This window comes from Fundulus heteroclitus, chromosome 10 (genome assembly GCF_011125445.2).
Source record: "Fundulus heteroclitus isolate FHET01 chromosome 10, MU-UCD_Fhet_4.1, whole genome shotgun sequence".
NCBI lineage: Eukaryota > Metazoa > Chordata > Actinopteri > Cyprinodontiformes > Fundulidae > Fundulus > Fundulus heteroclitus.
In genome coordinates, this window is record NC_046370.1 from 18,453,099 (window position 1) to 18,480,373 (window position 27,275).

Sequence of the window (27,275 nt, forward strand, 5' to 3'; positions counted from 1 at the left end):
GACTGACTTGATGATGAGTTTCTGAAACTAAAAGAAATGCATTTAATCACCAATTTGTGTAAATTACGTGCATAAAAGGCTGTCTTTTAATTTATCATGCGCTGTTTTTATTGATTACAGACGCTTTCCTGTTAGATGTTCGAGTCCGGCAAAGACTGTGTGCCTAGAAGTGTGTGTGTGTGTTTTATGTAGAGGATGGGTTGGCTCTTTCATATCTGGAGCCTATCGCGTCCTCTCTGCGCACTCCTGACACTCCTCCACTTAATATATGTATGTCACAGGTTAAAAAGTGGAGCATGTGTTTGAGACAGTGTTAGGGTCAAATAAAAGACATTCATCCGCTCCCGTAGTAGTAGTAGTATAAAAAAAAAAAAAAGCTAAAGTTTGGTGTGAACGGAGCGTGTGAGAGATGTTTTCACCTCTGAGCGGCGGACAAGTTTAAATGTGCCGAATGTCAGAGCGCTTTCTCTCCTAGGTGAGGAGAAAACACTCCGGACTCTGCAGCTTTTCTGCTTCTGTTTTTTTTTTTTTTTTTCTATCATTTTTATTTTGTTTTGTTTTGTCTTGTTTTACTGGAAGTCTGGGTTAAGCTTATGACTTTTGACACAGTCCGGGAGCGACGCTGCAAATGGGCGGCATAGGTGGCAGCCTCTACCTCAGCATGTTGAATGGGACTGAAGCGCAAACTCTCGGAAAAAGCGTCGACATCAGCAGCCACCTCCACCGCGGCGGCAAGGATCTAGCCGAGTTCAAGATGGGCATCCAGGACGCCCGCTTCTACTATCCGGACTCGGTTCAGGGCGGCCAGGACCCTCTGACCCTCCCTTACCATTCGGAGCAGACGATGGGGGGTTACGGGGCGCAGCCCGGCAGGTTTTACGCGCAGACTTTGAGCGGCTGCCCCTACGGCGGCGTGCGCTCTCCGACGAGGAGCGGCACCGGGCAGGGATACGTCCCTGTGACGGGAGACGGCTTCCCCGCTGGGGGTAAAGAGGCCGTGTATCCCCCCTCTGCGGAGAACTACTCGGCGGGCTTCCAGCACGGCTACCAGCGGCCTCTCTACCCTTTACCTGGGCTGCAGGTGTGCGGCAAGACGCAGGTCCTGCTCAATAACTACCCGCTGTGGGCCAAGTTTCACAAGTTCCAGACCGAGATGATAATCACCAAACAGGGCAGGTAGGTCTCACGGTCTTTGCGCGTTAAAGAAGGTTTATTAAAGCATTGTTTTTTTAAAACAGGAGAAAATTTCCCATTTTGCGCTTTACGATTTAATGTTAGAGGTCTGATCTGTGCAGACTTTGTTGCCATCGGTGGTCAGGTGACAGAGCTGTTTAAAATAAAGTTTTAAAATTTGATTTGCTGAGAATGACCCCTTAGAATTAAACAAGATTTCCATATGATCTGGGTAATGCAGGACTAATTCAGGTCAGTTACAGTTTTTTTTTTTTTTTTTTTTTTTTGTTATTTGCACCTTGTGAAAATTGCATTTGTGCAACAGATGTATTTTCAAGATTAGCAGTATTTCTAACGTGCTTTAAATTAACTTCCTGATGAATGATGTTACTTTTTCCTTCTGACGTTTGACTTTCTGCTAAATCAAGCAGACTTGTGGCTCACTCATCGATGAGGACATCTTTAGAGAAAGAATGAAAGCTCAGTAATAATGAAACCGCCCCTGCTGTGATGCGTTCAGATGTTAAAACCGATGTAGAAGTTGTGATAAACGCACAAAAAAGGGGGGGGGGAGAAGTGTTTCAGAAGCAGAGAAAAACACGGAGAGAAAGAGAGACGCTGGCGGGCTTCTCTGCAGGTCACCGAGCATTAAGATGCAGCCACGTCGATGGGGATTAATTCACTAATACGCAACACTTGTGTTTGACAGAAGGTTTCAGGCCAGAGGTTTCTCATGGCTCAGATCAGTGCACACAAAAAACCCTAATCCATGTCACACAATAAGTGCAGTGATAGCCTCAGCTCATCTGCAGAAGCCTCTTATGTCTCATAATAAACGTCATGGCGTAATAAAGCAATAATTTCCCTCAGACGGTTTTGATGCAGGGAGAATTAGGGTGCTGCAGCTCTTCTTGCAGAGTCGCCTCCTTTGACCTTCTTTGCGTGTCTTGGCTTTCTGGTTGACTACAAAAAGAGTTGAAGAAGTGGAGCACAGTTCAGGCTCTTCTTTGAAGTCAATACAAGCTTCTTTTATAAGTCTGAGAGTTATTTACTACAGCTGAACAAATCAATTGATACATTGGCTGAAGCCTACTTGACCCCTTAACCCTCATTCTTACCACTAAACGCCACATTTCTAAGGGGTAGGGTGTCCCGGTTGTTTCTTATGAGTAGGGAGCAGAGTAAGGGACCATATCCTTTAAAAAAAAAAAAAAAAGTTTTTTTTCCAGGCATTTTTTCACTTAGAAATAAAGGGTTGGAATATTTGCTTGCAGATTCACTCAAAAGTTACGTCACATTAACCACTGTTATGCTTATTTTCAAGTGTTCCAGTATATTACGTTTGGCCAGAACATTCCCTGAAGTCATCCCTTCCCCTGCCACCCATTGGCACCTACCACAGGTAGTGGTTAAAATATCCCACTGCGAAATGGGACACCCTTTCAAGAAGCCGACGCGTCATCCTCCTATTTATGCACATGGGACGTCAACGTGCATTATTCTCTCTGCTTGTTAGAAGAATAATTGGGGATATTGCGAAGAGTAAAAATTGAAAAAGCAATCAAACCCTATTGAGAAAGGATGAATCTATTATTTTATGTATTTCATGTCAATATACAAACAAAACTATGCAAATATGCAGTAGAGTTGTTCCAAAATAGTGGATTTTAGGCATACGGATCGGCATTTGATGTTCGCAAGTGTGCTAAAATATGTCAAAATGGATTAAACAGATCCAGCCAAACACATTGGCATGCATTAAACAATACCAACTAGCTGCTGTGCTGGTGAAAAAAAATTATAAAAAAAAAACATTATACCAGCTATTTCTTAGTAATTAAGTCTTACCAAATGTAAAATGTTGTACATATTGTAATTATATAATACACATCAGGCTAGACATTGAAGTGGTTATAGTGGTGCTGAAAATATGTCAAGTTAGAGAATAATTTTACATTTGTGAGCATATTTGCAGATACAGCTTTAATCGCTTGATTTCCATGTGTGCTCCTAAAGAAATTCTCAGTTTTCCTAAGAATGCAAAGGTATTTCCCATCAGCCAATCCCCTGGCTTCAAAGGAACGATTGGGACTACCTACCCCTTAGAGATGTAGGATTAAAGGCTACGCTTTTATTGTTGATTATTGTCAATCAGTATATAAACAGCAAGTATATTCTATTTTTATTTTGTAATATATTCTACGAAAGAAGACTTTTAAAAATATTTACAAATTTACATTTAAAAAACATGAAACACAGCCTCATCTGTCTGATGACAGATGATGAAATATGTTCCCGCAAGACTAAAAATTCAAAAGCCACTTGAAGGCTTAGTTAAATGGTAACCACCATAGTAATGATAGTAATAATCATACTATTAGTATATCTTATTTTGACACGTTTTAGTATTTGCAGTAAAACTACACAAAAATGTGTTTGAAGATTTTTGTGTACAGAAAGACACTGTTGGTGAATTGACAACAAAAATTTTAATATATTTTAAATAAAATCAGGTACATTTCTTTTAATCTGGTTATATTTGCTGCTATATTTTTCCTCTTCCTTTAACAGGCATTAAAAATTCAGCCACAGGATTGATGTTTACCTAATAAGGATCGGGACAATGATGATCATGCATCAGCTTTTGCATGGAGTACAATATTTCTCAGTATGATATTTTAACCACCACCTGAAACAGGGGCCAGGGGACCGGGATGGGGTTAGGGTGACTATTGGAAATAAGGTTCAGCAATTTTGTTACCATTTAGGTAATTGCATCATTGCATATTTTTGCGCTCTTGTTCATGCATGCAAAGATTCAGGTGAAGATGTGGCTTTTCTTTCCTGTTGTTTCTTGTTATTTTTACCCAGGTGTGTGTGTGTATGCGTGCGTGTGTGTGTGTGTGTCTGTGTGTGTATAGTTTGACATTAACTCTCCTTGACAGCTTTCTCTCCAGAAACATTCACTGTGGTCAGTAGCTTTTAGTCCACCAGGTCATGTAATTAAAGTGCATTTTTATTTCAAAGAAGCTATAATTTTTTTTTTTATAAAAACAGTTGCATATATACGCTTCATGTGAGGATTTCTAACAAAAGGAGTTTTCGATCCACATGTAAGAAAAAGCAAAATATCCATGTTGTGCAAAAAAAACCCCGAAAATTTAAATTCCTAACGATGACTGCACTGTTCGCCTCTTATCTTCCACACCCTCGTTTATGTGCAGCAAGGACAATTTTTTTTTTTAAGCAACCAAAGAAAGATTTTACTGAAGTTGAGCAGAGTACCGATGAAAACAGAATCTTTTTTTTTTTTTTTTTTTTTTTTGCAATATCAGAGGCAAAATCCTCGTCAAATTTTTATCTCGGGTTCAGGCCCCCAAAGTAATTTTGCTGTGATTTCAGAGAGCCGTCTGCAATGTTAATCAAAACATCTGCAGGAGGAAGGGTGAGAGAAATGTGAAGGGAAGGGTCAAACACCAGCGAGGCTTCAGATGGCCACGCTGAGGAGCTGAGGCACCTTTGAAGTGCAGGAAGTAAAAGACAAGATTCTCTCTCTTTCTTTTTTTTTTTTTTTGCCTGCTTTCTTCACCAGATACATGCAGGGTGCAAAGATCTCTCAGAAGTTTTTTTACTCATGTACCACACCTGGCCTTTGAAATATAGATGCGTTTTCATGACCCTGTGGCAAAGCGAGAGGCCCGAGTTCATCCGCTCCTCTCGCGAGCCAGATTCAGATCACCGAGCGAGCTGTTGTCATTTCAGATCCCGCGTCTGTGGCAAAGTTTAGGCAGGCTGGGGGGCTGCCGAGGCGCCGCCGTTCGGTGTTCATCGGCGTGTCAGCCCAGGTCCTTTTGCTTCCAAACAATAGGGTTTTATTCTGGTTGGGTTTTGAAGAGCATCAAGCCACTAAAACTGAAACAAGAAAGTGAATTTCTCTCTCCATCAATCGTTGCTTTCGCCAGTTTGATGATCCCACACCTGGGGTGTTCTTTTAATTCAGACATGAGTCAAAAAAGAAAAGTTTTCCCTGCAGTGGGTTCCAAGAAGCACATGCTTCAAAGGGGACTTTTTTTGTGGACATTTTTGTGATTTCTTTTAAAAGGCTAGAGACTCAATTATGAAAGAAAAATAATAAATATTGCTTCGTGAAAAGCATCCAATGAGTTTTTTTATTTGAATTTTCTGGTGATTATTTCCTTTATCAGGCTTTAATTTGATATTAATTATCACAACTGTCTGACCAAGAATTTCGTGTTTCGTGACGGAGAACGAACTGACTAAGATCTCATCTTACAGATATGTTTTATGGAAATAAGGTAGAACTTCACACTCGGAGGAATCATGCTCATTTGCTCTCTCTGCTCTGATGAGTCCAAACACTGACATGCATCGGTTTGATGTCTGCTAGCTTTTCAAAAGGAAACAATCCTTTGATTTTGTTTGCTCCCAAGAATAGCTGGTAGTTTTACAAGCAGGTACTGAAATGAGTAGCTAAAGCTAATGCGTCATAATCAGCATGATCTGCTCCAACAGGTGGTTGCACTCTCAAAAGATGAAGTGTGTTATATTTGTTTAATTTATCCACTTTTGAGTTATATATTTATCCCAAATTGGGGTTATTGTCTATTTATATCCATTTCAACGGTAAATAAGAGTGGGCATGCCAAGCTGCAGATGCCTTTCTACATTTGTGTTAAAATAGCATCAGATGAAAGAATAAAGCGGGGGAATTTTATTTAAAGCGAGCCTCCTGTTTAGGGGGAATGTTTGGAAGTCATGTTTATTCATTTTCTCGCTCGCTGTCTGAAAAGCAGAAGCGGGACTATTTCAAGGTTTTGACAGTATGACCAGCCACTTCCTGTTCAGCTGTCTATGGCTGCCTTTGCAGCCTTTTCGCAGAAACATCTAGTGCCAATATTTTCACTCACCGAGCTGAGCACTTCCTCGTTTCGTGTAAATAACCTCCTCTAATAGATGGTCGTTCAAGTGCACTGCAGTTTAAGCCGCAGGCCTATTAATACCGTCCTCCGCATCGCTGTTTATCACGGAGAGGGGAGGGTGGCTCTCTATATTTGGTGTCAGTAATGTCAATAAAAATGCAAAAGATTACTAAAAATTCTGTTTTCTAGAACTAATTTGGAATCAAATGTAAGGTGGGAGCTCTGAAGGTTTCATATGTGCACGTGAAACTACTCTGATTCAGTTTTATTTCAGTAACTCATCAAGTACTGCAACATCGTTGCGGTTTTTGTAAGATTCTTTGTTAGGTTTAGCTGCTGCTGTCTTTGCAAATCTGTATGCAAATCTTTATTAATTTTCTCTCTAATAAAGTACAACGTTAACGCCATCTTCTGTGAGAAAATTAAAGAAACAAATTGGAACGGAATCTGAGCTAATTTTTCTAGATTTGATATTTGGTCTCTAATAATGTACATTATAAACTTGACTTTTGGTAAGAGTAGCACCTTTTGAGCTTAATAAGTACTTTTAGCTAATTTGAAATGCTGTCTCTAGTGATGAACAAGATGTATTAATTTCTTTATATTAAAAATATCCAGTTTTGCGTAAGATTAGAGCTTCTTGTCATTTAGATTGGGAATGAGGTCCTGTGTGAAGTACAGTGTTTGATACATTTGTTTGTCAGTGCATCAAATTTTGAGCTAAGTAAATACTATTTGTTGCACATTTGGAATTTTTTTTTCATATTTTAATTTTGGTATAAACTGCTAATTTTAAGCCAATTCGAGTTTCCTTTGGCAAAGTTTGAATTTGCTCTTTGATGAAGGACAATGTTTACCCTAGTTTTTAGTGAAACATGTTCATTTTGAGTTGAACATGAGCTTTTTGTTGCTAATTTGGACTTTGGTCTTTCATAAATTATGACATTTACTTTTAATTTTTTGTATAAACTATTAACTGTTGTTGAATAATTAGAGTTTGGATTTTCTGTTGCTTGAAACTTCTCTTGTTGGAAAATGCTTGTCAAACAACCCCTCATTCCTTTTCTGCTTTATTGTAGGACTTTCTGTTTCATATTTACAGGCCTGTCTGCTATGATGCCAAAGGAAAGTCTTTTTCCTTTACCAAAGTCAATTATACAACGGAGGGAGTATCTCAGAATCCCTATCAAAGCCACAAATCTTCAATATCTCCGAGACTCTGTGAGAAAGACTTGAAAGGTGACATTCACAGATGATCCAACCTGACCGAAATCAGGCTAAAGTTCAGTCACTAGATGCAAAAACCTGGTGGAGACACACGCCCAAAGACTGCAGTAAAAGAAATTCAGTAAAGTGTAAGAGGCCAGACTCTTCAGGTTGTTGTTTGTAAAAAAGAAAACAAAATACATCTATCCCTTCCCATTCACAATTATGCAGGCCTTTGTGTAGGTGTACTGCATAAAACCCAAATGAAATACACCAGTTTGTGGTTGTGACTGATACAAAAAAAAAGTTCAAGGGGTGTGCATACTTTATAAAGCTATGAAGCCAGGTGCCAAAGTAAAAATTCAGCACCAACAACTCAAACCTTCCTCTCCAAGGTGAAGCTAAGGCAATGGGAAGTCAATCCCGGGTCACAAAAATGAACATCCCATACCTTATTTCAGCACCACTGCTCCTTTACTTCCTTTGGCAGATATTTTTGCCCGTTCATTAAGCAGTGTTTGCTCTCAAAGACACCGATGCCATCAGTCAGCTTGTGTGCACCTCAAGCACTTGAATGCCTTTTAGACCTTTAATTGTGACCCATCTGAAGGGCTTGCATAGGAAATATGCAGGAAGTGCTCGTGCTCGTGAGGATTCAAAGCTGTCAGTGACAGATTTAAATTCCCATCTTAAACGACTGCACTCTGAACCGCTTCATGACTGGCGGTACGCATCCTCGGCCGTTCTGGTCACAGTTTATCCAGGTGTTAAATGAAAACAACCGGACATGCTTCGCTTCTCATCCAAAATCAGTCAATACAGAAACAGGGGTTGACTACACGTTAAAAGGAGTGACTGTGTCCGGCAGCAGCTGTAGACTGGCATGTTTTCGTCACAGATGATCAAGCGCACCCACAGTGACAAAAACCGGACCTGAGCTCCTGTCCGGATGCATCAGCGGGTGCGCTCGTGTGGAAAAGTCCTCTCCCTGGCGAATAGCCGGTCCCTCTTCTCCTCTCAAGCTTCTCTCTTCCATCCCCAGGATATAGCCCTACCTCTACCCTTTCCTTTTCCTTCTCTCTCTCTCTCTCTCTCTAACCTCCACTTCCCCCTGCGCTTTCCCCTCCTTTCTGTCAGCCCTCCTCCCCTTCCTCTTTCTCCAGCATCCACACAGTTTATTTTGATTTTTAAATGTCAGTGTCTCTGTATTACCGGCCGCTTCAGCACACTTTTCTGTCTCCACCGTACTACGTCTGGATTCAAACTAGTCTTTCTGCAGAGACACCAGACATTTGGTGGTACTGCTGCTTGTTTATGAACTGCACGGCTGCAGGTGGAAGCTACACTGTTGCTCACTGGCAAGGTGAGCTACATGTGTGCATATGTTTGCTACAGAGGAGTTAATTCATTTTCCACCCAGCTAAAGATACCGTCATCAGAGACCAGTTTTACAACTGTACTTTTTTTTTTTTCTTCACTACAACTCTGAAAATAGCCGCTGCTGACATGTGTGCACTGTTTTTCAGCCGCTCTAACCTACTCTGTACATAAAACCCAAGGGCCGCCTGCGCATGCAAATACCCCTCTGTTGTGTTTTCTATGGTTTCCCCCCCTAGCTCAAGTTCTGATTTCCTATAAAAGGCTCAGTATAAGTAAATTGACAATTTCAATGGAGCAAGAGCGATAACTATTCATACACTTTCTAGATTACTTTCACACTGTGTAGGTGGGTTGAGCCATTCATACCGGTTTCTGTTTTCACTTGTATTAAATGCTGCAGTGGAAGAAGAGCTCCTTCACCTGTTCTCTGCAAGCCTCCAAAGAGCTGCTGGCATGATTGTGTTTCATAAAGAACTACGATTGATCGTTAAACTGGACTCGCTATGTTGCTGGAAAAACCCGACTGGGACCGGCCAGGGTACGGTTTTGTTTTACCAGTAAACGGCAGCGAAGCAGATGTGCTGTTGCTGTGAAGAGGCGTGTGCTCCCTCATGGATTTCTTCTATTTTTTGGTCTCACTTGGATTATTCTGGCTTCTCAAATAAATTTCTAAGTGACCCTGAGTAAATGACTGATTTAATTCATAAAAGCCATCATAAATAACCTAGTCTTATGTTAAAAAGGAATCTACCCCTTAGTGGAATCATTAAATAAATGATTAAACACATTACCTGGTAAAATTAGTTCAGTTTCACAATCAACAACAAGAATTAAAAAAAAAGCAACAGGGCTAGTCTGACAACATGAAGGGGACTAAATGAAATTCAAGAATAGATGAGTAGCAAACTCAATAACATCCATCATTTATCTATTTTTTTTCATCGTCAGCCTTTCATTTTTTCGCGATTTGCTTTTTGGGATGTTTTTCCTGCATCATGTTGTCAAACACGTTCTGCTTAAGGGATGTCATAATTACATGACTCTGGCAGTATTCAGGGAAATACTTTTTACAAAGCGTCCAGTTAGTTTAAATAGCACTTTTTTTTATTATCGTTAAACTACACAACGTATTCCCTCCGGTTATCTATGATAGGTGACTTCCTTTGATAAGCAGAAAAATTTAAGAGTGACAAAAAGCAAGGCAAGCAAAATCTGCAAGGGGGCCGATACTTTTTCATTGCCCCGTGTTTGACGCTGTACGCTGCAACCAAAAATAGGTATAATTATACAGCAAACAGAACAGATATGTTAATTTAAACATGTACTGTAAAAAGTTGGACTTGTAAACGTTGCTATGTGCAAAATCATTTTTAAAAAGCTGTGTCCTGTGGTTGCGAGCAATTAGCATAATTCCTGTAGTGGACAGCAGTCAGGGCGATCTCAGTTTGGAGAAAAAGAAAAAAGGAGGGAGTCAAACCTACGGATATTTCTGCTAACAGCTACTCAGTACATGGCCAGCTCATCAAATGCTAAATGAGGGATTTTTGTGAAGTATCTCTTTATCACTTTTTTTTCTCACTCTAACAGTTTTCCTGTGGCTACGCTAACCGTGCGTGCTGTAGCTGCTGAAGTGTCCATTCCCTGCATTCACAACTGGCTGTTCTCTACTTCTAACAGCAGAGATAAAAACAGGAACCATGTTTTCACAATTTCTTTTTTTTTTTTTTTTTTTTTTTGTTACTTATTTCTCATTTTCACACTCTGTAGAGGTTGTCTGGAGGCTGAGTGGTGAAGGACAAGTCAAAGGACAGGCTGTCCAGCGAGACTCGCTTACAAAAGCAGAGTGTAATATTGCAATATAAGAACCAGATATTCTACAATGACTTCATTCTCTGAAATACAGTTCTCTATGTATGTAAAAAAGTTGGACGTTTTACTTTTCCCAATAATGTTCTTGATGTTTCATCTTATTTCTGTGAAGCCAATACTGTGAACGACCTCGCCTTCTGTGTTGGATGCACTGCCCCATGCCTAGTCATTCAGTAAACAACTTTTTCATGCAAAACTGATGAGGTGTAAAAAATATTTCAACACTGTCCGCTTGTTCTACTTTTTAAAAAAAATCTTTGGTAGTTGTTTTAGACGGTGACATTTGCTCTTGAACTGGCCCTGTCCTGCTTATGTGTTAGCTTGACTCCTCCCGGAGGTTTCCGTCTTTATTCCTTGACTGAGATCGGTGTGACTTGCCGCGACAGCTCTGTAAACAAATACATTTAAAAAAAATCATAACCGCTTCTTAGAAAAATGTATTTTAAAAAAGTAGTTATGTGTTACTGATGGGCTATCCCTCTAGTGGTTAAAAGAGGAATTCTTTCTCAATACAAAATTTGTGTTTCCATGTGGTAATGTTTTCATTTCCACCCAATTATGTAGAAAGGTTGAGCTGTATTGTGTGACACAGCACACCTCTGCTGGTTGTGGCCAAGTTTGCTTTCCGTCAGCTGTGGTTGCTCAGATGCAAGTCTGCAGCAGTTGGAAATATTAACCAGCAGAGCTTCTTCATCGGTTCCTTTATAGAAAAAGGCGTTGTTTTGCTTGCTGATCTGCATGGGAAAGCCCTGCATTCATAACTACCGTGTAAATAGTGTCTTATAGAATCTGAAGGAGATTTGCTTAAACTGTCAATGTTTGCATTCACATTATTTAATAATTGTAATTGCTTAAATACATTTGGGAAGTTTTTGCACGGAAATGGACAATAGGGTTGCAGTTAAAATTCAATAGAGAAACCATAAAGGTCTGAGGAACAGTTCCCGACTTTAAGCGGTGAGATGGGGAGGTGTTTTTTGCACCCGCGACAAACTGATCAATGAGATCAACCCAGGAATTTTCCTTTTTTTATTTTCAGTCAGTTCTTGGTGAATCTGCTGCTATGTTTCTGGTTGTTGCCACATTGCAGGGTCCAGATCAGCTTCAGCCTAAATCTTTTTTTAAAGATTGTCTCATATTGTCCCCAAGCGTCCGCAGATACACAGCAGTATTTTTGGTGAACTGGCCAGCTCCTGCTTAATAAAACTATCGCCAAACCATAACACTTCCATGTTCATGCTTTACGGCTGTGAAGCGCATGGAGAGCCGCATTTAGTTAGACTCTTGAAGTCCTAGGTTCTCATTTATAAAGCTTGTGTACGCAAAAAAGGGGTCCTGAAACTTGCATACGTCACTTTCTACGTAAAACCTGCTATCTTTTTAAAAAAGACTCGACTGGAAATTGTGCGGTAAATAAGGGTGTTATGGGGTGTTTTTTCTATTTTGTATGGTGTTGAGTTGGTGCCTGAAAATGGAACAAATAGTAATGATTGAGAGGTTGAGATCTTTCCATTGAGAAAAAAATATTGCAGTCTGTTAAATCTGGCAACCAAATACTAGTACTGTTTTTATGCATTTAAAAATTAGAATTTAGACCAAATGTCTTATTTGGCGTATTTATAAATAAACTTGTTATTTTTTTTTTCATTGTACTTTAACACCACAGATTTTAAATATATAATTAATCTCCAGCTTCTTTGGAAGGAAAGCATTTTTGTAGATTAATTGTGTTAAACCTTAGTTTTTGGCATAAGAGCACAGTGTTTTACTCTAAAGCAAGCAGTTCACAACAGATCTAGATCAGGGGTGTCACACATAAGGCCCGCGGGTCGGTTCCGGCCCGCCGCACAATTTAGTCCGGCCCGGTGGCTAAAAGCATTATCATTATTCAAAAAAAAAATAATAGTGATAATAATTTTTATTTTTATTTCTCCAGTGTCCTGTCTGACAATGTGGCAATAAGAATTGTTGTCTTAATGCCAAAAAGAGCCCAACAGATTTGACTTTCACAAGTGGAGCAGTACTGCTTTTGCCATAGTGCTCCGCTTGATTTATGAATGTGAATAGATTTATTATGATTCATGCGGGGAATATCTCAAATGATATGGACACTACAATGGGAAAGTAGGAGAGGAAAGGAAGAACAAGAAGAAAAAAGAAAAAGGTGAAAGAAAGAGGAGATAAAAGGAAGAGAATGATAAAAAAATTATTGAAAAAAAACATGTAGGCTACTTCGTTTAATTGAAAATCTGCAGTTCCTATATTGTCCACGGGGGGCGCTGTGTTTTAATCAGCAGATGGTAGCGCTGAGCTTCAAATGTGGAAAATTGATTTTAAATCATTTCTTAATTTTTATCTGTTTGATGTATTTTGTCATGCAGGACAGTGTTTTTAAGTTCCAAAAAATGTGAATAAATGTTGTTTAACATTGTACAATCACTGTGATCAGTTCTTATGCATAATGCACTTAAGTAAATGTTTAACTGAGTAAACGTGTTGTTTAAATTGCACATACTTTTCTTAAAAACGCTGAGGTTATTCATAATATATTGTGTAACAGTGAAATTAATTTAATATAAAAATCAACAAGTCCCCTTTTATTAGTTCTATTTAATCTTGTAATGAGTTTACTCGTGTGGTCCTCTTGAGATCAGATTAAGCTGTATGCAGCTCCTAAACCAAAAGGAGTTTGTCACCCCTGATCTAGATCTTATCTACAGTATTTTTTCCACTCACAACAAAGTGTTTTAAACAAGTGTTGCTAAAAGTTGGATCTTATAGCTTTTATCTTATGTTTCTACACTTTTTTGCCATCCTACAGATAAGCTGTACGTTTACTCATGCACACTCTTACGTCACACATTAGTTCATATATATATATATATATATATATATATATATATATATGTGTGTGTGTGTGTGTGTGTGTGTGTGTGTGTGTGTGTGTGTGTGTGTGTGTGTGTGTGTGTGTGTGTCTGCATTTTACATAAAATATATGTAAGATGCAATAGTTGCTTCCCCACTACAATATTTTGCAAATCATTTTTGGTATTTCACAAAACTAAACCGTCATGTTAATACTATTGCTAAATACGATTGAAGGCTTTGCATCTGTGGTTACTACCCATAGTAGCAGAAGTATCTTTTATCCTTTTGCATTTGTTGTTTCAAGATTAGCATGTAAGCATAGCGTTAGCCAAACATAATCTCAAACATAAATTGTTTGAGATTAATAGCAAAACACATTGTTTTCCTATTTGTAAAACTGATGTGTAGATAATATTATTGAATAAAACGTCTCTTAATAAACTCATTAGCTGCTGGAATTAGACTTTTATAAAAGCTGTATCTCACGCTAGTGGTAGAAAATATGTCTGTGGCGAAGAATTGTCACAGCAACGTGACAAATATGTGAATCAAAACAGATTATGTCATGTGGTTATATTTATTGTTGGCTGTGCTCCATATTATGTGACTACTACACAGGAAAGATAATTTCTTAGTTTCTCTGTCAATGCTACATGCATTTCCAGGTGCTTGGCGTCAGCAGGCCCCATCTGCAACAGAGTGTGTGTAGTCACAGCTGTGTGTCATTTTGATTTGGAGTAACCCAGCGTTTCCCACTGCTTTCCCTGGCAGTGAACCCGGGGACACCCTGACCTCCCAGTTACCTTGTCTCACTGAAACCATCGGTGGTCAAAATGAGTTCAACACATAAAGCCCCGGCAATCAAGAGCATCTTCTGGGGCATCTTTTATTAACACCAGCATTAAATATTCACCCAGAGTCTTAGCCTTCTTTAAACTCCCACACCCTTCTCGTTCTTCTCTTACTCTCTGATTCTGAGAAAACAGAGGGGGTCTTGGTATACTTATGTCCAAACAGGAACCATTTCTTTGGTTTTAAAAAAATATATATATTTTTTTAAATATTTTTTAATTTGTATAAAATTGTCCATTCAGTCCACAATGCTTTGTGAAAGAGAATAATCATAAGAAAATGTTATCAGATCTTATTTTTGAAGAACTCTGGAGTATAAATTTAAAAATGTATGTTTTGATCTTAAGATACTTTGCATCAAAAAACATGATGAAATATACTGCTGAGAGTTCAACTGTCTGATTAAATTAAGTTAAGGCGCAGCAAGAACCCGACTGTTTTGACAAAAAAAATTATTCTGGGTAAGAACTTTGTTTTAATGACAAACACACAATAAGAACCGCACCAAGGAATTTCAGATTCTATCTATACTAACTACTTTGAAAACAGCTAATTAACTTCTAGTTTGGTGCAAATTCGTGGACCATGTGTCAATTCATATCTGATTTAGTCATGTTTTGTACCCAATGATTTGAAGTCGATTTCCATTAACTTTTTTCATTTTACTTTTTACATTTACATTGTGGATTATAATCTGTTAAAATCCACAACTGGCAAAACCAGGGAATAGAACCACAACCAGCACAATCAAGGTGAAAAATAAAATTATGAAAATGATGTACAACCCAGTCAACATATGAAAGTTTCCTTCATTCGAATTTTGCTCAGGCTAGACTGGTGCAAACTGGGCTGGGCTTGTAATGGAGTTATTATATTGGTCCCATCTTGATTGACTAAATAAAAACAGTATTGGCAAAACTAGTTGGGCAGCATGTCTGGACGGGTGATATAGCCTTAAAAAAATATCATGATGTAATATATTGCAAAAAGTATGCACTGAAATCAGGTGTTCCAACCACTTCCACGGCCACAGGTGTATAAAATCAAGCACATAAGCACGCATATTGTTTCTACAAACATTTGTGGAACAATGGGTCACTCTTAGGAACTTAGTGAATTCCTGGCAGGTTCAAATTAGCTCCAAAAACAGAGCACAGACAACTTCATGGAATGGATCTCCATGGCCGAGCAGCCAGATCCAAGCCATACTTCACCAACTGCAGTGTAAAGCACACTGCCACTGCACTCAGGAGCAGAGGGGGTGTGTTTCTGGAGTGAATCATGTTTCTCCATTCGGCAGTCTGATGGACAAGTCAGGGCTTGGCATTTGCCAGTAAAGCAGTACTTGTCTGACTGTTTTGTGCCAAGTGTAAAGATTGGTGGAGGGGGGATTTTGGTGTGGGGTTGCTTTTCAAGAACTGGGCTTGGCCCCTTAGTTTCAGTGAAAGGACCTCTGACTGTTTCAGCAGACCAAAACATTTTGGACATTTTCATGCTCCCAACTTTGTGAGAACAGTTTGGAGATTGCCTCTTCCTTTTCCATCATCACAAACCAAAGTCCACAAAGACATGGATGAGACAGTTTGGTGTGCAAAAAATCCTGACCTCAACCAGAACAGAGACAGAACAGAACAGACGCTGAGAGCCAGGCCTTCTCATCCAACATCAGTGTATGACCTCACCAATGCACTTCTGGAAGAATGGTCAACATTTCCCATAAACACGCTCTAGAACCTTGCAGACAGGCTTCCCAAAAGATATTTTGGCTGTTATATCTGCTAAGGGACCCCTGTGGATTAAGAGTGGGATGTCACTAAAGTTAATATGCGAGTCGAGGAAGGAGAGCAACTTTTGGCAATACACTTCAGGCAATGTAGTGTATTTTGTGGTATTTATTGCATTACCATAAAAATGAACGATAAAAATCTTTTGCAGTTTTTTTTATAATACATTTTTGCTTGTGACTGTACATCATTGTTCTAACTGATCAACAAAATAACAAAGAAGTGTGTACTGGCAGCAGGAAAATAAATAACTTACTGAGCTTTTTGAGAGCAGCGACGGTGAAAAACACTAACAGCTGCTGTGAGGACGGACCTGCGATACGCTCCTTTGTGCACCAGGGATGCAACATTGTGTCACTGAAGGAGCTCTTCAGCTCTGCAGCAGCATTATGCATGGGAGGGACATTGTCCATGTGATTTAAACCTGCTTGCTGTTGCGAAGACCTGGATAACTGAGAATTTGCACAGGCACACTGTCCATGTGAAACTTTCAATGTGCATGTGAAACCTAATACACACACTAGGTGAATTAAAATAAACTGCTTGAGATCTTAGTCAATGCTCCTGTTGAGTTGTGGCGTGACTTTGATGTGATACCCATTAGTGTTGTGACTCCACTTCAGTTTATTGTTCTGGTGAACACCCAGGTACTTACACTTATTGTCACAGTAAATCCACATTTGTGTGATGAGTAAAACAATGAATAATGTGATAATTGCTCATCCCTAACCCATGTAAGTCTTGCTCAGAGTCAAATCGGTATGAAGAGTATCAGCAGACATCTAAAACCAAATGGGTTCCGCTTTCTGACCAGAGCTTTCCTGCAGATAACATGGGGCTGATATTTAACCTGCGGATAGTCCCATGTCTTCACAGCTCATTCAACCCATAGAATATTAGAATATAGAATATTTTTACTTGTTTGTCACCGCGGCAAAATTTCTCTTTGGTTTCTCCGGTTCACATTACAGTTCACATTACACATAATGAAGGCAAACAAAGTGACAAACATGCAATGTACGAGAGTTACAATATTTTTTTAGCCTTCAGGAAAGTGAGGTAGTATGGTGCTTCTTTAACAATGATCGTTTGAGACTTCCTGTACAGAAATGTGCATTTAGATATTCAGAGATGATAGTGTGCAGTAGGCAGTACTATTAAGGTGATTGTAAAACATGTGGTCCCCGTACGATAACATTCGCTGAATTGAAGCAAATATTAAGTGAGATGTCTAATTGAGATTAGGATGGGAAAGTGATAAATCAAGGCACTTCATGTCAGAGTTCACCATCTGCTCAGAACAAGAGGGAAAGTTCCTGTTAGGTAGCAGCCATTGCTCACAGGACCAGTGGTATCACCACTTAGCAGCTCCCTTCTTAAACATCCCTTTGGCATAGGGACACATCCAGACACAGATTACTGCAATGCTTCTGTTGGTCCATAGTCATCACCATAAATAAGACAGCCACAGTGGTGTGTGCTGGTCTTCATTTATATTTCTGGAGGTTCTCTACATTAAAATCCGGACCAGGGTATTAGTACAAAAAGGGTAACTTCAGAAATAGTTGCAGAGGGTTTAAAATACACATCCTTTAAGTGAAAGAAAAATAAAGTCTTGCAGACCTTCCCTCAGAATGACAAAGCGTACAATGCAAAGGAAACATTAATTACAACCACAGCTCCAAAGACTTCCCAGGTTCTGAGCTTATATGTTGGACAAAAGCTTTTTGAGAGTTCCCATTTGACCAGAATTCACACTTCTGCCTGGACCAGATCAGCCAGGACCAATCAACCATTCAAAAGTAGCCTGGTAGGTTACAGAGGAGAGGCCGAAGGTTATCCAGTCACTAAGAAAAAGGAGTTTTTTAAATTGGCCCACCAGAAAGAATGTTTGTGACATCTGAGAGTTTCGACTTATGCTTTTACTTGATCCTACATGGTGCATGCCTTCAAAAAGATCCGATAAACATTCGCTTGTGTTTATCCAGGAGGATGTTCCCCTTCCTGAGCTTCAACATCAGCGTACTGGATCCATCTGCTCACTATAACGTCTACGTGGACGTGGTTCTGGCCGATCAGCACCACTGGAGGTACCAGGGCGGCAAATGGGTCCAGTGTGGGAAAGCAGAGGGTAACATGCCAGGTATGTGTAAAATCTTAGCACAAAGCAAACTACTGAAAGTGTTCTATGTTTTGGGTGCAGTTTACATTCATAAATGTCAAAAAAGGAGGAAAAAATCAAGGTAAAAATGATTTAAAATTAAACCACCAGCAGAGATTATTACACTTTGTATTTATTTGTGACATCAGGATCGACCCAGTAAATAAATTATAGTCTTTTATAGTAGAACTTCTCACTCAAGTTAATGCATTTAATCCGCCTTTTACCAGGAGCAGCATTAAGACCATACATAAATTGATGGATATGATGCATCATGCTTTACACTGCAGCAGTTTTTCTTACGTAATCTGTGGTTTTCACTTTGGTGTTGACCTTCTGGAAGCAGAACATTTCCTTTTTCCTGTAGTAATAAAGTACCTTTTTTGGTTGAAAGTGGTTCTTTCTTTCTCTCTTATCTCTTCATAAGTATTCATTTCCAATGCTTTGAAGCATCTCAGAATAGTCAGAAAGTCATATTGCTCTGACTGCTATACAAACTACTTCCCACAAAAATCTTTGTGTCAGCGCCTACCAATAAAAGCCAAAAATGATGGAGAGAAAACAACTCAAAATTAACTTCTTGAACCCAGATTTACAGTTGTAGATTAAACAACATCAGATGGAGTACAAAACCTCTTGTCAGTCTCTGGGGAGCTGAGAAGTTCTCATCTCAGTACATGCAACATGGAGGATCTCGAGGAAGTGGTTTGTGTAGCAGCGCATCCACAAGCAACAGAGGCAACCAGAACTTGCATCAAGATGCATCGGCAGGCTCTTTCTTGTGGACGTTCTGGTGTTGCTTTAAGTCCGCCGCTCCTCTGCTGCATATTTTGTTTGTTTTGATGGGGCCTGACGTAAATCATTGCTGAAATTGGTTATTACATTTCCAGATCAGTACCTGAACTTTTAATTTTTTTTTTCAGAAGAAGGAAAAAGAAGGTTTAGCGTATTATTTTAATGGACAGTAACTTTACTGATTTGAAGTTTTCCATTTGAGCTTCTAGGTGTCATTATATCTTCAAACCTGGACGCCTGTTTAAATCATACAATCTTGAGGGAAAGAAATACTGTTTTACATACTGTTCCTGGCTTTAAAGATCTAGAGACTGATTTTTTGAAACATTTTCTGTGGAATAATAACTGAAGCTCAGTCAGATTGAATGAAGAGTGCCTCTAAATATTCCTGTCTTTAAGTCTTGCAAGTCTGGACCGTTCTTAAACATGAATATGATTTGATCAAAACCGGTGGTATCAAACTCTCCTCCACCGTCCTGCAATTTTTAGAAACATTTGTCTATCAACACACCTGAAACAAATGAACAGGCCATTGCCAGACCTGTGCAGAACTTGACTGGATGCTTCGGAGGTAATTCAACCATTTGATTCATGTATGTTGGAACAAGGATTGCATCTAAAGTAGAAGGACCGCGGCTCTGGAGATCGGGACCCGTGATATAAGCCAGTTCACTGTAGCTCCGGCTGTAATGTCTAAGGTCATTGTCCTGCAAAAAGGTTAACCTCTCAAGTCTTTTACTGCCTGTAGCAGGTCTTCTTGCAGCATTGTGCTGTGTTTGGCTCCATCTTGCCATCATCTCAGCCCAGTTTCTCTGTCGGTACTGAAGAAAACCATCCCCACAGCATGATGCTGCCACCACTATTGTCCCATTCACTAAACATTTCTGACACCTACAAAGATGTGAGCCCCCGGCTGAGGTACCCCTAGTCAATCATAAACCACACAAGGACGATGCCACCCCCATGTTTCACTATGTGGATGAGGTGTTCGGAGTGATGCTAGGTGTCATTTCACCCCCCCCCCCCCCCCCCCCTCCACAGCCCCCCTCACATTGGGTTTTGCATGTAGGAAAAAAAAATTAGACTTCTGTCTTGTCTCACTAGACCACCTTCTTCCACTCTTTCTACGTATCCTGAAGTATTTGAAAGCAGCTGAAAAATGGTTAACCACAAGAGAGCATGAATTACCCTGACATCTAAATGTGGCTCCTTTAATTCACTTCTCATTCACATTAAAAAAAAAATGTTTTCCATCTGATAAAAACTTTGGGTATGAACAAAACTACTGATCCATTTGTTCCGATCCATTCTGGGCCCAAATGTTGTAATTTCAGACAGTTTCTGTGAAGAAAATTTGATTTTGTGCCCATACCTCATATTCCTTGATCTCTCCTGCTTCGGTTCATCAGTTCACGTAAACGTAAGCGTAGAAGCAAGTTCAACCAGGAATCCCTTTTTTATTTGTTCCGTGATAAACAAACCACAATTATCTTAACGAGAGAAACTCTAAGGTGTTTTCACACATTTGCCAGTTGGCGCTGTTGTGCTAAAGTTGTGGAATCTGTGGTGCAACAGCTTATTTTAATTAGATTTAATAGTGCACTTCATGTGGTATGAACAAAATTGGGTTAGGAGGTCACTGTGGTAACGCTGTGAAAATTCAAGGTGCTGTAGTTTGCACGTGAACGGTGAAATATCAGAGGAATTAAACATCGCAGCTGACTACAGGCTGTAACGTTCATCATGGAGGTTTATTTCAAATCCAAACTGACCCAAAAAGACAAAATTATATTGCTTTATTTAATTCTTTAGCACAAGAGAATTAGATGTTCTACAAGAATTATGTGGCCACTTTATCTATTTATTTGTTATTTAAAGCAACTCAGTCTAATAACAGCAGTGGTGTTTGAATATTTTGTGCTAATGAATTCGAATGCCTTGCAAAAAATATTGTTACACCTTAGATTTTTTTCACATTTCGTCTCGCGCCAACCACAGTCCTCAGTGCCTTTTATTGAAATTGTACGCGATGCATCAACAAAAAGTAGGGCATACCAAGACATGGCGGTCTGCCCAAACTGACTAGTCAGTCTAGCAGAGCTTTAATCAGAGAAGCTGCTAAGAGGCCCATAGAGGAAATTCAGAGATCCTAATGTCATTTGTCGAGAATCTGTTGACTGAAGTAGAATTAGTCGTGCCGCCTCAGATTTGGCCGTTATCAAAGAGTTTGAACAAGAAAGCCAGTGTTGAACAAAAGCTGTAAGAAGTTCAATTTAAAGATTACCAAAAGGCTTGTAGTGGCCACATCAGACACACGAAAGAAGGTGCTTTGGTCAGACGAAACTAAAGTTAAACGTTTTGGCCCACATCCTAATTGCTTTGAGGAGAGGAAAACTAACACTGCCTGTCACCCAGAACTAGCTTTCCCCCACTGTGAAACACGGTGGTGGCAATTTCATGCTCTGGGGATGTTTTTCTTTAGCAGGGAAAGGGAAATTTGACCTACTTTGGTCAAGTTTCTGCCACAAGATGTACACAGCTGGCATAGACACACCACAAAAGCCGGCGTAACGGCAAATAAAACTGTTCATACTGAGTATTGACTGAGGGGGGCTGGTTACTAAAGGACACAATGTTTTTCGGATTTTTATTTGTGTAATGGTCAAGGGGTGTGAATATATTTGAAAATGACTCTTCATTCAAAGCTTAAAACCCTGCTCCTGTTGCTGATAACTCACCTTGGTGATTGCAGGGAACAGGACGTACATGCACCCTGACTCTCCTAACTCAGGAGCTCATTGGATGAGACAAGAAGTGTCATTCAGCAAGCTCAAGCTCACCAACAATAAGGGCAGCAACAACAACGTGGCACAGGTATCCTTGCTTCTGTTCATTTTTAATATTTATGACATTTCTTAAATGAAGCCTCTATTGTGTAAACGTGCTGTAATACTGCCTGATTTTATTTTGTATTAAGGATATTATAGGAATTTATTACTGTTTCCACCCTCAGATGATCGTGCTCCAGTCACTCCACAAGTACCAGCCGCGTCTTCACATTGTGGAGGTGAAGGAAGACGGCTCAGAGGACCCCTTCCTGTCCTCCAAAGCTCAGACGTTTGTCTTTTCAGAGACGCAGTTCATCGCTGTCACTGCTTATCAGAACGCAGACGTAAGATCTTGTACCTATTGGTCATTGGACGTAATTATTGGGTCGTTGTGCTTTTCAAAAGTAATACACATTTAGTCTCAGATGAATTGGATCGGGTTTTTGCATGCATGCATACAGTGCTGTGAAAACCTAATTGCAACGTTCCATCTTCTTTTTTACATTTACATGTTTCCAATTGTAGAACTAATTTGACATCAGACAAAGATAACCTTCGTAAGCACAAAAGGCTGTTTTTAAATGTTTATCTCGATTATTAAGTGAAAAAGGTATCCAAACCTAACTGGCGCTATGTGAAAAAGTATTTGCCCCCTAAACCCAATAAGTGGCCGTGCCAACCTTTGACATAACTGCCATCAAATGTTTGTTGTATCTTGTAATGAGTCAAAGCTATGGGGGAATTCTGGCCCCGTCTCTTTTTTGCAGAATTGAGCCTCATTAGAGTGTTTCTGATTTCATGATTAAAGTCATGATATAAGTCATTCCAAAACTACCATTTTCTGCTATTTCGCAGTGTTCTTGCTAGTGTGGTTTTGGATCACTCACCTGCATGACTCAGGTCCGCCACAGCGTAAGGCCACAAACTGACGGCCGGACATTATCCTTTGGGTTTAGTTTTTTTTTTTTACTCAAGAGAAGAATTCATGTTTTCGTTAATTACAGCAAGTTGCGTAGGTCCCATAGCAGCAAAGCAGTCCCAGACCATTACATCACCATTGCCATGTTTTGGTATAATGTACCTTTTCTGTAATGGTTTGTTACGTCTAAGCCAGTTGTAACAGGAAGCAAAACGTCCAAAGAAACAACCCCTTTGTCTCATTAGTCCACAGAATATTTTCCAAAAAGCCTTGGGGATCATCATAATATTCCAGGAAATTTGGTATAGCTTCTTTTGGCAAAAACATTTGACACACTTTTGTGTCTTCTTTCATTTGTTGTTGTTTTTGCTTGTTGTATTTTTTTTTACATTGGAACTTTCAAATGGAGACCATTTTTGCCTAGCCTCCTTCTTGCTGTTGAATCTTGGACACTGACTTTAACCGAGGCAAGTGAGGCCTCGCCTTCAGCTGTTGTTTGGGGTTATTTTATGACTTCCCGAATGAGTTGTCGATGCCTTAATAAGCTATCTCCCCCCCGTTAGGAACTGTGTTATGTATCTGTTTTGGTTATCTTTGTCTGATGAGAGAATTTATGTCCTGACAGAAGAAGTCTCCAATGGGGCGAGCTGTCTTTTCACTGCACTGTACATGTAACTTTGCTGAGCTGCTGCTACACCAGTTCAGCAAAGAGTCACTGACTCTTCAATGTTTCACTAACAGCTGCATTGTCTAAAACTTACTCCATGCCTAGCATAGACATACTGGCTCTGGTTCTGTAGGTGTGATCACCCACTTTGTGGTTCTAAAGATCAACTCTTTCCAGCATGTTGACCTCATTAATTATTAGTCAGTGACCTCCTCTCTAACTGATCTCTTGTTTCTTCATGGTAGTTGCTCACTCCTTCTCTTTTTCCTGTGCCTACATTCTCTCGTTGCCCTCCTCCTGTTCCTTACACAGATCACTCAGCTGAAAATAGACCATAACCCCTTCGCTAAAGGTTTCCGCGACAATTACGACGCGTAAGTAATTTGGAAAATACTTGTGTTTGTAAAGAGAAACCAGCAGCAAATCCTCCCCTTTTTGCTCTGGATTAAGAACATTGTGTGAACTCTGCATAAATAATTCAAACTGGATCAGTGCTGCCACTGAGATGCCCTGAGTGCTTGTGTCGCCTTTTTAATATTAGAATAGATGCAATTATTGCGCCGCTGCTGAGCATGCTGCAGTGAAAGGGTGTGAGGGGCTGCGAGATGTTTGATAGTTGTTTGAGGTTTGTGCAGGAAATAACACCTTCTTCTTTTTCCTCTTCTTCTCACACTCTTCTCTTCCCCTCCTCCTCCCTCCTGCCTAGGCTCTACGCTCCTCCCGACTCTGATCGCCTCACTCCTTCCCCTACAGAGGGCCAGCAGTTGTTGCCAGGGACCTGCTACCCACAGGGCTACCTCTCTGAACAGTACATTAGCCCCCTGCCACAGTCCCGCTTCTATGGCCGTGAACCCATCGGCATGGGCCAGCAGCACAAAGACCCGTCTTCTAGCCCTGGACCCCACAGTCGTTGGTACCTGCCCCCGCAGCAGAGCGTCCCGCCAAACCGGCTTGACTTCACTTCCTCCTTTGAGGGGGACTTTTCTGGAAATGGTTTCTACAAGCCGTTCCCCCTGCAGACGTCCACTCATCACGCCCTCAGCTACTACCCGGAGCATCCTTTTGCGTCAAGCGGCGTGTCCGTATCAGCATCCGGTTCAGCAGGATGGACCACCAGCAGGCCCACCCCGCAGTATCCCGGCAAACCCGCCCACAATCTGAGCTGGTTCAGAGCCATTTCGTCCTCCTCTTCCTCCTCGTCGTCTTCCACGCCTCCCGGCAACCCAAGGCTGCACGCCCCCTCCCTCCTGGAGTCTCTGCAGCCGCCCCTGCTGCAGGAGAAGCCGAAAGACTCTGCCGGACTGGCAGCAGAGGACCCCTGGCTGGAGCCACCCTCTGTCAAATCAGCGGATTCGGCTGACTCGGGCCTGTTCGAGGGGAACAAGAAGAGGAGGGTGTCGCCCTACACGTCCAGCACTGAAAACTCCCCGCCTCCACGTGCCGGGGAGGTCTGTGAAAAAGACAACAGCAGCGATCCAGACTACTATGGCTATTACACCCACTGAGGGCCTCCCGTTTCGTCACAAATGTTTCCCAACACCCTCTCACACCACCCTGAGACTGCCCGGACTGTCAGGTCTTGATGAAGGGCTGAAACAATTCAAACAGAACAGCATAATATAAGCCCGCACAGTGAAAACAGCCACACCATAAAGTTTCATCTCACAAGTGTCAAATGATCACAGGAGGAACTGTTAAGGACAGTGACAAAGTGAACAAAGTGGATGTGACTGGGACTCTGGCCTACAGTCACATAAACACCAAACAGACATACAGAGGTGTGACTTAAGTCTTTGGAACATCTGGAGATTTGAGGGGGGGGGAACCAAACATCTGCATATCTGCTTGCTGACAGATGCCTGCAGGGATTGTCCATTCTTTCTGCATCAAACACTCTTTGGCTGCAGTGCCATCTCTCGTCTGTGTCTTCCTCCGCACCCAGAACCAGTCACACATTTATTAAAAAAAAATAAAAAAACGAAAAAAAAAATAAAAAAAACTTCTGTCCTCTACAATTCCAGGCTCACAATATATGGCGCAGCTCCCACTTGTGGTGGTAGAGGAGCATCACAGGCAGGCAGTACGCGGGTCAAAGACGGAGAGGGTTTTAGGACAGCTTAGCAGACGTGTGTTCAGTTTGGTTGGCAAATGCCCAATAAAATAGGCAGATCATCTGGAGGTCATCCAACCTTTTATACGGAATCATAGACACAAACATAAGTTGAAAACAAAAACGGGTACAGCTCCTTACAAATGTGTTTATACACCTCGAGGTTTTCCAAATCTTGTTTTGTTGTGGCCACAAATGTCATTTTTTTAAATTCTGATTCTATGATAGACCGGCACAAAGTAGCGAATAATTATAAAGTTCAACCACAACTATACAAAGTTTTGAAACAAAATTAAAATAAGACTGTTGCATTCATTTGTATTTAACCCTCCCGAGTCAATAATTTGTAGATCCACCTTCGGAGTTACATCTTGTTCATTGTGTGAATGGAGAGACCATATTTTTGCCCAATCTGTGCAAAATAACTGAATTTTTCAAGTCTTACCATACAAAAATAATAATTAGATTTAGTTCTTGGCCATTCTTACCGATTAATATGTTTTGATCTGGTGTTCCTGTCATGCTGGAAGTTGAACCCCCACACCCCAGTCTCCAGTCTTTTGCAGCCTCTAACAGTTTTTCTTCTAGTATTGCCTTTCATTCAGTTCCATCCATCTTGCTACGAACTTTGACCTACTTCAATGTTGCTGCAAAACGTATCCCCACAGCATAATGCTGTTACCACCATTTTTCACGGTGGGGACGGTGTGTTCGGGAAAGTGTTTAAATGTGACTTCATCTGACCAGAGCACCTTCTTTCACAAGTTTGCTATGTCCTCTGCATGGCTCGTGCCAAACCACAAGCCCTCTCATGCCAACGGCTTTCTTCTCACCGCATAAAGGCCAGATTTGTTGATTGCTCAACTAATAGTTGAACTATTAATAGATTTTCCCACCTAAGGTGTGGGTCTCTGAGTCTCCTTCAGAGAAACCATGGGCCTCCTTGATACCTTTCTGATTAACCCTCTCCTTGACCAGCCTGTCAGATTTGGTTAGACGTTTTTGCCTTTGTCTTACAGTTGTGCCATACTCTTTACATTTTTCCATGATGGAGTGATTGCTCTTTAAGATATTCAGAGTTTATTCATATTGCTTTATAACTTAAATTTGCTTTAAAACTCCTCCATACCTTTATCCCAAACCTGTTTGTTGTCTTCCTTTGTCCTTATTTTGTCCCATCAGATCATTATATCTAACTAATTTGATAAACTTAACTTGTGGTAGCAGCAGTAGAGTAACAAATGGTTCTGAGAATGTACTTCATGGAAAAAGTGACAATTAGTCAATGTTAAAACGCTCCTACCACCAACCCAATAAAACCCTCAATCAAAATGAGCGTCAATAACAGCATAATTTTTTTTTATTAAATTTTATTTATATAGCGCCAATTCCCAATACATCATCTAAAGGCACTTTACAAAGTTAAATTCAATCAAATAATACAGACAGATTAGTAAAAAGGTTTCCTATCCAAGAAACCCAGTAGATTGAACCTAGTAGATAAGCAGCATTTACTCCCTCTGAAAGAGCGCGGAGCCACAGGGGACAGCCGTCTACATTGTCGATGGCTTTGCAGAAATCCCTCATACCGAACATGCATGTAGCTGCGTTATCATGTCATCAAGAGAAGCACCCAAGCTTTAAAAACACAGGGACGAAATGGCAGCAGTTCTGCAGATCAGTTGACTGTGGGCTGTGGAGGACGGCAGCGTACACCTGTAGT

The 27,275-nt window shown here is 40.5% G+C and overlaps 1 protein-coding gene across 1 annotated transcript; it reads left to right on the forward strand.

The window, feature by feature from the left end:
• Positions 1–264: 264 nt before the first annotated feature.
• On the forward strand, positions 265–26,693 carry tbx21 (T-box transcription factor 21). The gene is made up of 6 exons (XM_012876976.3): positions 265–1,176; positions 18,061–18,215; positions 21,781–21,902; positions 22,042–22,200; positions 23,755–23,816; positions 24,149–26,693. The coding sequence occupies exons 1-6, from the start codon at positions 629–631 to the stop codon at positions 24,945–24,947; spliced, it is 1,845 nt and encodes a 614-aa protein (XP_012732430.2). The 5' UTR covers positions 265–628; the 3' UTR covers positions 24,948–26,693.
• Positions 26,694–27,275: the final 582 nt, after the last annotated feature.